The 12,232-nt window shown below is 47.5% G+C and overlaps 1 protein-coding gene across 1 annotated transcript; it reads right to left on the bottom strand.

Moving 5' to 3' along the window:
• Window positions 1-775: 775 nt before the first annotated feature.
• On the bottom strand, window positions 776-10,748 carry g3bp1 (GTPase activating protein (SH3 domain) binding protein 1). The gene is made up of 12 exons (XM_050040062.1): window positions 10,599-10,748; window positions 6,352-6,468; window positions 6,141-6,222; window positions 4,927-5,100; window positions 4,748-4,838; window positions 4,178-4,271; window positions 3,810-4,056; window positions 3,596-3,700; window positions 3,096-3,213; window positions 2,490-2,615; window positions 2,186-2,295; window positions 776-1,985 (listed from the first exon to the last, which is right to left on the bottom strand). The coding sequence occupies exons 2-12, from the start codon at window positions 6,444-6,446 to the stop codon at window positions 1,737-1,739; spliced, it is 1,491 nt and encodes a 496-aa protein (XP_049896019.1). The 5' UTR covers window positions 6,447-6,468; window positions 10,599-10,748; the 3' UTR covers window positions 776-1,736.
• Window positions 10,749-12,232: the final 1,484 nt, after the last annotated feature.

The following is a 12,232-nucleotide window of genomic DNA, read 5'->3' as shown; positions in this document are numbered from 1 at the left end:
CCTGGGTTGAGTTACCAAGTTGATATCCAGCGTCGTGATAACGATTATCCTGATTGCCATTGTTAGAGTTAGTCAACCCAGGATAGGTCTGGGTAACCCAGGAAAGGTTGATCTCGCTTCGTGATACAGGCCCCAGGTCTCTGGTAGAAGAGATTTTCAAACTCAATGAGACTTCCTAGTTAAGTAAAATAAATAAAAATAAGTTCTGGCATTATAGTGTCAGGTGTGAAATGTGTGTGTGTCCCTAATGAGATGGACCCATATGCACCATCTGATCTGTTTCATTTCCTGTCATCCAGTGTTTGCAGAACATTTTCTCCTCTGATCCGGAAACTCTTAAACTCCTCCTGCTGCTCCGACTGGTTTTACCTTTGAGAGCTCACAAGACGAGGAAGCTTTGTAAATACGGCCCCTGATGTTTTTATTTGTTGTGTATAATCTTGGCAGTGAAATGTCCTGTTGTGTTGGCAGATCATTTCACTTATTGAGAAATATTTCACTGAATGTTCCTTGTTTTTAGAGCTGATTTATTGAAGTGAGGAGCAACAGTGTTAAAAAAATCTTTCATTTGATATTTCTAAATATTCTGGAGCACTGAGCCACCTCGATACAGCGCAGACCACACTCACATTTAAACCACCTCCAACCAAACGTCTTCTGCTGACCAGACTTTGTAAAATCAGTCTGGACGTATGAAACAGTATTTGTTGTGGCTGTCTGATCGAGGCATCACGCTGCACATTCAGTCAGAACAAGACTCAAACAGAGCGACAGGTTTAAAACAGTAAATCACTTTTAATTTAGTTCTCTCATCGGCAGGTGAGCTCGTTTTAAACATGATGACAGATGAAGTGCATCGGTAGAAGCTGACAGGATTTGATACATGATTTGATACATGCTCCACTCAGACGCGTCCGTGAATCCACATATTACAAGCCAACATTATTACTCAAATAAAACCACTACAGTTCAGCTCTTGACCTGATAGAATAAAAAGATAAGACAGATCCATCGCTAGATACAACGGTGGCAGCAATACACAGGATTGCCCAAGCAGTAAAGTACACGTTCCTTTAAGAAACAGGGAGAGAGAACGCGAAAAAACCTAACCTCTGGGTTTTTTAATCCCCAATTCAAGTAGTATTTACCCTTTTTTTTATGTGTTTGCGTGTTTCGATTTGTTTCTTAATAAATTCAAGTTCAGCATGAAAAACAAAACAAAAAAAAGACAAAAAAAAGTCCAGATAATACGTGTTGGTGGAGAGGAGACAGGAGGAGGACAGGAGGAGGAGGTGGGCAGAAGAAAAACAGGAGTGACATTCTGGGTTCCTCGGAGGGAAATGAAAAGCAGCAGGTGATGAAGAAGAAGAAGAATGAGGTGAAGGGGGAGGAAGAGGAGGCAGCCGTCTTCATGACAGACAGATGTTGAGACTGGCTGTTGAACTCAGCAGGAGCTGGCGTGATCCGACGGTGAAAGCTCTCGACCAAACCTGTGTCAGTTACAAACAGAAACCTTCGGTCGGCTGGTTCAGGAGGAAGAACGAGGAGCAAACACGTCAGGAAGGAGGCGTGTGTTTGTGCAGCAGCCTGAACTCTGACTGACGTGAGTCACTCCAGCTCCTTCCTCCTCCTGAGGGCAGCGTGGAGAAGGTTTGTATTTTAGCTTTGTCCAATTGGTTCCTGCTGCAGCGGATCAATAATCGTAATCTAACTCAGGTTTGGAGCACCCTGGCGCTTCACTGGCGCTGGGCAGAGTAGCGGCCCTCGCTGGGCCCGGCGCCCCGTCCGGAGCCGAAGCTGGGTTTCTGTGCCATGCCTCCGCGGGTGGGGGGTCCTCGGGGTCCTCCGCCGCCTCCTATTCGCTCTCTGGGACCGCCGGGACCTCCTGGACCACGAGGCCTCACGTCCCGCCTGTCGCCCTCCCTGGCCGACCGGGTCTTCTTCTCCTCCACGTTCAGGCGGACGTCACCTCTGAACTTGATGGGCTGAGGAGACGAGAAACACGAATTAAAATATGTTCCAATTTAATAAAAGCCTCGTTCAAAACAATCCAAACAGTGACGTAAACACAACATGTGGATCCATGAGGACCAACAGTGACAACAAGAGTGACCAGCTGAACAGGAAGTTCTTCAGATATACAAACTGGTCTCTGAACAGACAAACTGTGGTTCTCTTGTCTCACCCTGTTGCTGAGGATCTTCTGAACAGGCTCTGAGTCGTCAAACACCACGAAACCAAAGTTTGGTAGCTTCCCTCCGCTGTTGATCCTCAGCTCCAGGACTGTACCATACTCTGTGAAGGAGGGGGGACGAGACACGGTTTATTTAACCATCATTTTATCACCACTGTTACATCACTACATTTGGAAATGTTAGTTCTGATTTAAAAAATAAATTCATGGGTTTCAAATATATTTACTGTCAGATTTTTAAACTTCAGAACAAAAACAACGACTCATACGTTCTTCATGATTAAATCTGACTTACGTTCAAAGAACTCCTTCAGTTCAGTCTTGTCCACGTCATGAGGGACGTTTCCCACAAAGAGCTGCTGGGCGTCGGGGTACCTGACCACCCTGCGACCCTCCGACTCGCCCTGATCCCCTTCACGCACTGAAACAGATGGACAGAGGGACGCATGATGTCACATGAACAGAATCACTGCCTGGTTTATTACAGCGTGCACTGTGACTGAACATGGTGGGTGGACGTTCTGCAGGGTTTCTCCTGCACAGAGAGTTAGAAGCAGCCACCTCCTGCTCTCGACAAAACTCTGACAGCTGTCATAATGCACTCAGTGGATGATCACATGATCAGGGTGAAACCACCTCTGCCTCATTCTGAGCAGGGACAAGCCTGATTCTGTGTCACCTGCTCCTGGTCAGTGATGTCATCATTGATTTCAAGCCACATGTTAAAGTGTTGCTGCTCTCACACCTGCAGTCTGTTGTTCAGCAGCTCACGTCACACTGGATCATGTTTGCTTCACACTAGAGGCCTGATGCTCTGTTACCTGTCAGTTCCATCAGCTCAGAGGCCACTGATCCACTGCATACTGTGTGTGTGTGTGTGTGTGTGTGTGTGTGTGTGTACCTGGTCTGGGTCCTCTGTGCACGGGCGGAGGACCTCCAGGCCTCTGTTCCCGCGGCCTCTGGTCTCTCTGTGGTCTCTGTGTGGCTGTCTGGGACTCTGACTTCACCTCGGCTCTGGGCTGAAACAGTCGACAACACGTCAGTGAGGAGAGAACGAGCCGGCAGGTTCAGTGACTTCACTTTGATTCTCATCATAAAGGAGGGCGCCGCCAGCAGCGGCTGTTTGTGTCCTGCTGCTTTCACCTGGACTCAGAGAAGACGACGTTACGCTGCAGCTCCTAAAAACACTTCACACATCCGTCTGCTCTCATCTTTGAGCTCTGGGCACCATCATCAGGCACATGACCATATTCTGACCTCAGTATTATCTATGTGCACATTTTCAACTCCAAACAAACCTGAACGCTCATTGGATGTAATCACCTCCAGGTGAAGCTGTGTTTCAGAGGATACATCCAAAGTTGATATGAGGTGGAGGTGAAACACTAGACTGAAACGTACCGGTGCTGTGGGAGCGGCTTTGACGACGTGTGGGGAGATTCCTGAGACGGGGACAGCCCCGCTGGGAGGGAGGTTCTTACTGGTGACCGACGCCCAGGAGAACGGCTGCGGACAGACAGGACACAGGAGACATTTAGATCTGATGGACGCAGATAAACTCAAACTCATCCCTGTTTAATATGTCAGCGTTACACACTGTGACGTTCAGACCTACCCTGTTATCTTCTGGAGCGGCGGGGGTGGGTTCGGCGGGCACGGCAGCAGGTTCTGCGGTGGGCGGGGCGGCGGCAGGGCTTTTCTCTGTCTGGTCGTCAGATGTGTTTGAGTCTGTTTGTGTCTCCAGCATCGTCTCCGGCTTCAGCTCCACCACCGCTGCATCGGCCTCCTTCTCCACCTCTGGCTCTGGTTCTGGACTCGCTGCTGCCGCCTCCTCCTCATCACCAGGAACTGCCGGCTCTGAACTACAAGGACAAAAAAACAGTTACACACAAATCTGCTCAACACACACACCAGTCTTTGAGAATGTACAAATATCAGAGTTGTTGATCAATGTGAGGAAGTTAAAGCCCTACAGATCCGTACCAGGCTGACGGGTCGTAGAAGGGAGCAGACTCCTCCGGAGCGACGTCAGGAGAAGGGACCCTCTCCTCGATCTCCTCCACCTCATCCTCCGACTCTGAAAACACACAAACATGTTGAGGACACGTCAGCTCCTCCTGCTCCTGATCAAAGTAAAACACACGTTTCTCCTCGAGTTCAACAAACACAGCAGAGCATTTGTCACGATGGTGGTTTAGTGTTGAGACACCATTTTCTTCACGTTGTTTCTTTGTGTTTCTAATGTTCGCAGACATCAAACATTTGAAGGGTTCGTTCAGCAGCTGCAGCCGGCGTAAATAAAGACACGGCAGTTCAAAGAGAAACGATCAAAGAACTTGAATTATGAGGCTACAGCGCCGACACAAGACGTGCATCTCTAAAGAACCAATGAGAAACTCGTCTGTGTATCTTAATTCATCTTTAGCACAACAAAGCCGACATCAGACGGATCATGTCTGTGGAGAAGATGAAAGTGCAGCTGTGAGAAAAACGATGAGTCCAACAAGGTGAAACATAAACACCTTTAATAACACAACATCAATGTTATCTCACCTTCTGGAGGCTCTGAGTCAGAGTCGCCAAACACCTCGTCTTGGTAACGGAACACGTCGTTGTGGACGTAGAATTTGTTTGCGACGGTGCCCTGAAGAGAAACCAAACAAGATCATCAAACATTGACAGACACTGATGGAGCGCCACACGCTGCTGACTGTGAAGGTCAAACTACAAACCTCAGGCGCCAGCACGAAGGTCTGCATGAACTTCCTCATGGGCTGCATGTTGTTGGACAGCTCGCCCATCACCTGCACCACCACGCCCTCGTTCAGGGTGGCGTGGGCGTCCACGTGCCTGATCTTGGTGTGACAGTCGCGGAAACTCAGAGCCATCACCCTCTTATGGATCTCCTGCACAAGACGAGCGGAGGCTCAATAAAAAGATTCAACCAGGACAGAATCTGAAAAGTTTCATTCCTGTTTCTCACTGAAAAGAACAAAGCTTGGATTATTGTGTCGTTAAAACTTTAGTTTCTCTTTCTTCTCTTAAATGTTTCTGCTCTTTGGTTCTGTTTGTGACGATCCTGCCTGTCTGATATTTATCTTGTGCCTTTATCACACAGGACAGTTTGAGCGTGAGGGGGGAGCGAGTGGAGGCGACACGCAGCACAGGGCGGCAGGTGTCTGTTACAGTATGAGGTGTTGAACTGGGGATGGAGAATCTGGACCTTCACTGACACTGGTATTAACTACTACATCTGTGGCGTCATGACGTGCCTGTTGGAGGTCTTTAAACAGTAGTTTCACTTATTCAGACACACCAAATGTCCAACTGACAACTGGCTTCTTAAAAAAGAAATAATCAGACATTTTTAAAGCATTTAAAACTCAACAGCAGTCCAGACTTTATTCAGACTGTCTGTCAGGGCCCAGTGATACTGCGGGTTTTATTTGCTATATAAATCTGTTCCTTATTGTCAGCAGCTGCAACAAGATGACCCAGTGTTTCAATATGTTGGGACAAAATACTGTTGTTCATCATGTCATGAACAATGTGGTTCACCCGCTCTGCGTGCAGACACACTGCACATGCATGTTTGTATTGAGGTGCTGCTGCTGCTGCTCGTTGTTCCTGCTCACAGAGGAGAGTTAACTAACTCTCAGGTGTTACACATGAGAGTCCGCTCTCTGCTTATAAAAGAAACTGCCTCAAACACTGCAGGAGACACGAGTGAGACAGAGAGAGACTTGCGTCCACAGAGCTCATTATCAGTGTCTTAAGCTCCTGCAGCAGCAGAGAGAGAGAGAACAGGAGACAGACAGCCACAACTCCACTCAACTATTTTCCTTTCAGCTTCCACTCAGTGTTGGTGCGTGGGAGTTAAGTGCACTGCGGCTTTATGGAAATAACATTTTGAAGAGCTGTTATCTGCTGGAGGAGGCCCACTTACAGACTGTCCATAAACAGCCTCCACCGGTTTGCCGTTGTTGTCCAGGCCGCCGTGCACGTAGGACGAGTTCTTTCCATAAAACCTGAGAACAGAGACACACAGATGAATTTGTTTGAGTTAAAGTGAGGAGGAGCTCACAGCGTCTACAGTAACATGACACAGAGCTGCAGCTGAGTCAGTGTTCAGTCACACGACAGGAGACCAGTGTTACCTGTGCAGGTAGTCGGGGGCCTGGTTCAGGAGTGTGTAATACTGTCGGACAAACTCTCGCCCGACCAGCTGGGCACTTGGCTTCTCCATCACCATTTCTTTGGTCAACTGGAAATCTCTGCGAGGAGGAGGAGGAGGAGGAGGAGGAGGAAGGTTAGAGAAACTGATCATGTGACAGAATGTGCAGAAAATGACAGTTTCACACAACTAGTGCTGAAACATCTGTTGTGTTCATCAACACAAAGCTGCTCCACAACTGATCATTGACGAATCATTTCAACACGTCTAAAGGCAGAAGATGTTTTCAGCCTCTGTCACGATCTGCTGCGTCTCTGTTTCACATCATTAGAATATCTTAACTTCTGACAAACCAGCGTCACAGCTGATCAGATCGATGGATCAGAGGAGGGTTATGTATGAAGTCTATGGTCGACCCTCAGATGGGAACAACTGCAACAATTACCTTTGAGACTTAAATCACTGACGAGTTTTCATGTGTATTATGACAAATACATTTGTTATTTAAACACACGTCGACTCGTCATATTGTTGCTGTGAACATGGTGCGGTCAGGTTTGGAGGAGCAGAGGTCGACACAGGTAAACTACAGAATAAAACCTGCTGTAACAGCTCAGTTCTGTTTTATTAAAGCAGCACCTGTCCTGGGAGCGTCTGTGACACTGGGTCAGGAAATGATTGTTGGAAACTCAAACTCTGACACTACTTTCTAAATTTGGAAAATCTCATCCCGTTGATAACTCCTAACATCTGCCCTGAGGAATGAATCCTCCAGATGAACCTGAACGTCACCAGATCCCAACACTGGGTTCAGAAACTTCAGACTGGTTCCATCAGTACTTTGAGCTCCCAGTGTTACAGCACCAGTACCAGCACCAGCACCAGTACCAGCACAAGCACCAGTACCAGTACCAGTGGATTACAGGACGCTGTGACAGCTTGTAGAAACCAACCAGCTGGATAGCAGGCTCTTTTGTTCCTGAGGCCTCCAGACGTCCTGATTGGACAGCAGTCAGATCCAACCCCACCGACGGTTTGAAGTGTAAATCAGGTGAGGTAAACATGGCGTCTGATTTCACGACATCAACATCCAGTATCTGTTTCTCATCGTGGCACACGCTCACTTTCATTTGTGTAAACTGGAAAATCCTGGCTACAGGTGACCAGTCTGACCACATCACCAACCTGTTTCACTGGTAACCAGTGAAATGTGTGATGGTCAGTCTACAGCAGGCAGTGGATCTTCTGACAGCATCACATCTTTATGGGGACATTTTGTTCTCGTCGCTGACCCCACCTCATCCTGTAGGTCTACATGTTTCAGATGCAGGTCCTGGTGAGAGACCAGGAGTCCTGGTGGTCTACACTGATGTTCACTTCCACACATGCTTCAGCAGACCTCCATCCTTCTGTTTCCTCTTCACTATTATTTGCTAAATGCTGCCTTTAGATAAACGCATCACCTACGTGAATGTTTGCACACGGTGTTGCTGCTGAAAAATAAATTAAAGATACAGCTGGTGATGTTCTGTGTTTCTGTTACAGCCAACAGTCTCTCTATCAATCCACTGGGTCCACTGGGACTGTCCTCTTTACAAACTGGACACAAATATGGAGTTTCATATTTTAGTCATTTGTAGCAGTGAGTGGTGTCAGCAGTTTGTAGAAGAGTACAGACTGTGTTCAGTGTGTTTCAGACTGACACTAAACAAACTACAGCAGCTGTGTTCAGTGGGATCAGTGATGTGGCTTTAAGTCTACATGTTGTAGAATATGCACAGACTTGACCTTTGAACTCTGTAGCACAAAGAATATGGTCAAACTGTGGTGCCAAGTACACACTACACACACTGCACATTAATGTCTCCACATCCTGTTGGACTACCATCACACGTACACGCCATATTATTCTCCATCTCACGTGGTTCTCACTCACTCCTGCTGAGCTCCTCCATCATTAACTCTTACTTTTGTTTCTAATCTGTTCTTCTGTTTCTGTCCTCTGCTCTAAAACACCAAAGCTAATTCCTCATATGTGAGAACACACACGGCAGTACACCAGACTCTGACATGATGAGTGGTCAAGAAGCTAAAAGAGGCTAACAGCTACCAGAGCGCTAATGCAGACATGTTCAACGTCCAGCTGTTCCAAACTCAAACTGCCTGCTGCTCAACATGTGGCCCCACACATTAATGGTCCATCAGGTAATATCTTATTTTGCACTGATTCTGATCACACATGACGGCAGGACTATCACCCATGACGGCAGGACTATCACACATGACGGCAGGACTATCACACATGACGGCAGGACGGTCACACATGACGGCAGGACGGTCACACATGACGGCAGGACTATCACACATGACGGCAGGACTATCAGGCAGGACTATCACACATGACGGCAGGACAGTCACACATGACGGCAGGACGGTCACATAGTCTGTGGTCAGCTAGCAGCAAACAAGCTCGCTAACGGTTAGCTAGCAGGGTTAGCAGCAAGGCCCCGGTGCGCCCACACTGCACCATCAGTCTATATTTACGGCCCTGGAGCCTCTTCACTCCTGACGACCTGTTGAACTGTTTACACATGCGTCTATTTTTAAAAATGGTTTCAAGTTTCTGTTTTGATAAATGTGTTCAAAGATCTGTGTTTTCTTTCCTTTGCAGCTCACTGTTACTGATCATCACTGTCACCATGACACCATTAAAGTTTCTGGTATCACACTGTGAAAATCGCACCAGTTAAACTCTTGACCGTAATCTGTCTTCAGTCACATGACCCTCGCACTCCAACATGAAAACATATCACTAACATGTTACAGGGCTGAGATCAACACACAGCCTTCTGTTCTGGTTAGAAAGTTAACTTTTTCTGTTTTATACATTGTGTTTGTTGCATTTTAATGTGTCTTGATCAGCTGCTCCCTCTCGACTACGTCTCCGTCTGTAGGAGAGGTTTTTATACTCAGTGAAACTTCCTGGTTAAATAAATAAAGGTAAAGAGGATGATGTCAGTGAACATCACGTCTCCTCTGTGGTGAGTTAATACATCATGTAAACTCTGATGGTGACGGCTCACCAGCAGGTGGAGACATGACCTGTTCAGTGTCTGTAATATTCATTCATTCATTGTGCTAAAGTATGGAGCCACATTCTGATGGTGACAGGCCGAATGATGATGCCAGGAGCAGCTGCCCCAGGTATTATCCACCCCCCGTTCAGTAAAGTTTGGACGCCCCTGCTTTAGTGGACTGCCCCCCCGCGCACACACACACACACACACACACACACCTGTCCACACCACCACAGCCATCTGTTGTCCTCACACACACTTAGCACCCAGTACAACCAACACACATCCAGTACACACTAACTGCCCCCCCCCGCCCCCCCGCTCTGTAGATAAACCAGATCAGTGTGTGAAGAATAAACTACACACACACACACACACAGGTCCCGTCAGAGCGCAGCATGGCACGCAGACAAAGGCCACGCCGTGTCCGCACCAGTCATGGCGGCTCGGCGCTACGGGGGCACGTTTGGGACAAATCCACCGGCGGGTTCCAGATATATAACCGGGCCTCATATGGCTCCCTGGCTGCTTCACCGCGGAGCTAAACCGCGACAGCTGCTGGACTCACACACACACGGCCCCCAAACTAGGGCAGGCACCGGCTAACACTTGGTATCAGTCACTGACTAACGCTCGGTGTCAGGAGCTGCCCCAACACGTGTCCCGGCCGGTCCCCGCTCACACATCACCTCCCCGCCGGGCTGTGAGAGACCCGGCCGGGTACATCACACCGATCAGACCCCCGGGAAACAGAGCCGGAGGTCTGCGGAGGGAAACCGGCGAGTTTGGACCGACAGGAAGGGAGGGAGTCACGACTGGAGGAGGGATAGAAGTGGGCTACACATGGGCGGTGGGTATCTCCTGGCGCCCCACAGTGAGAGCAGGCGGAGATGGCGGTGGCTATAACCTGATATTCCACCATATTAACTCAGTGTTAATCTCTCAGTAATGATTTAAACACGTTGATAATGAAACAGTTTCATTTAGAGAAACGAGGATCGATCACCGCGCTAACACAGCCACCATGTCCTCACCAGGATGTAGACGGGGCCCACCGAGTGCGACCCAGATAATCTACCGAACACGGTTCAGGAAACAAACTTCGGCTTTTTACCGGAAGCTACGGAGAGTCGGTGAGAGAGCGGGGACTTACCGGCGGGTTGATGATCAAAATGAACGCTGGATTAATAAACGAGTGATTTCAGTGAATCACCTCCGCGGCTCCACAACGTGCTGCTGGACGTCTGCTCCGTTACCGGTTTCACAGCTCTGCAACCGAACATGACATCCCGCCCCTCAGCAGCCAGCAGCCAGTCAGATTAGAGCTCTGGGAAACATCCACCAATCATCTACCGCTTCTGAGTGGGATTCTAAATTACAGCCAATCCCTGAGCTCCGCCTCTCTACCTGGGTGTCTCGACAGAGCCAATCACGTCACAGTAATGGCTGAAGTTGCGATGGTTTCATAGACCGGCGTCTCCCGGTCACACAGGCTGGTTTCTTTAAGCTGGCAGTGAGCGGTGCACCGGAGCCTCTCCTCCGCCAGGGGGCGACACCACTTCATTCAGTGCTTCTGTTTTGTTGACTGAAGAATAAAAACAACAGCTGCTCATATTAGTAAATCAAAGTGATAAACACACGTGAGGACAGAACACAAGAATAAATAAATAATAAACAATAAATAATAAACAGGAGCAGATAAAGACACAAATATAAACATTTATGACGTCAGAGGTTTCAAAAGGTTTTTATTTTATTTTTATTTGTTGGTTCAATAAACATCAAAAGGTTTTTATTTTATTTTTATTTGTTGGTTCAATAAACAAAGTGATTTAACCGTTTCATGACCACACTCAGAATAAAGCAATATTTTTTTATTTGCATTTTTTGTTTATTTTTAATTCATTTATGTTTTACATTTTATTTATTTATTTATTTTTACAGACCTATAGTTTTTTAAAACATGGTCCTCTACTAAAAAGTTGAGACGTCACATGATGGTATTTGTAAAACAGAAAAAAATAAAATACATTTACAAACTATGTTCTGTTATAATGTTTGTTATAATAATATCAGTTTATTTCCACATATTTAATATTACAACATGTTTCCTTCAGTGTCGCTGCTGTGATGTAAAGAACAGAACACTCTGTGTCACAGAGGAGAAACTGTGTCATACGTGTCGCTCTCAACAAAACACAGATCAGACCTGCAGCAACCATCACCTGAGCAGCCCCGCCCACCTGCTCACCTGTTCCCCAGTCCTGCAGTATATATACGACACATTTCCACTCTCTGTCTGACACACTGTGTAGTTTGTGTCCAGGCTTCATTCTGCTGTAACGTTTGTTTGTTTGTTTGTTTTTGGGGATGATGTTTTAACTCTGCTCAGACAAACACAATCAGCCTTAAAGCTCTCATTGTGTCTCAAGTGATTTAATGTTGACCAGATGAGTTCAATGACCCTAAACCATCCGTGGACAGTGAATATAACCACAGTGGAGCCTCTGGGGCCTCTCTGGGGCCTCTCAGGGGCCTCTCAGGGGCCGGGGCCTCTCTGGGGCCTCTCTGGGGCTGGGGCCTCTCAGGGGCCTCTGTGGGGCCTCTCTGGGGCCTCTGTGGGGCCTCTCAGGGGCCTCTCAGGGGCCGGGGCCTCTCTGGGGCCTCTCAGGGAGAAATAAAGAAAAGAGAAATAAAAGAAGTCAGTGAACAGTGTGTGTCCACAGAGAGGAAGACATATGTCATCCAATCATGTCAAACCCTCTGACCTTTGACCTTAAGGCAGCA

The sequence above is a fragment of the Epinephelus moara genome, unplaced genomic scaffold, assembly GCF_006386435.1.
Source record: "Epinephelus moara isolate mb unplaced genomic scaffold, YSFRI_EMoa_1.0 scaffold759, whole genome shotgun sequence".
NCBI lineage: Eukaryota > Metazoa > Chordata > Actinopteri > Perciformes > Serranidae > Epinephelus > Epinephelus moara.
The sequence above is the reverse complement of the archived record's forward strand: the minus strand, read 5'-3'. Positions and strand labels throughout refer to the sequence as shown.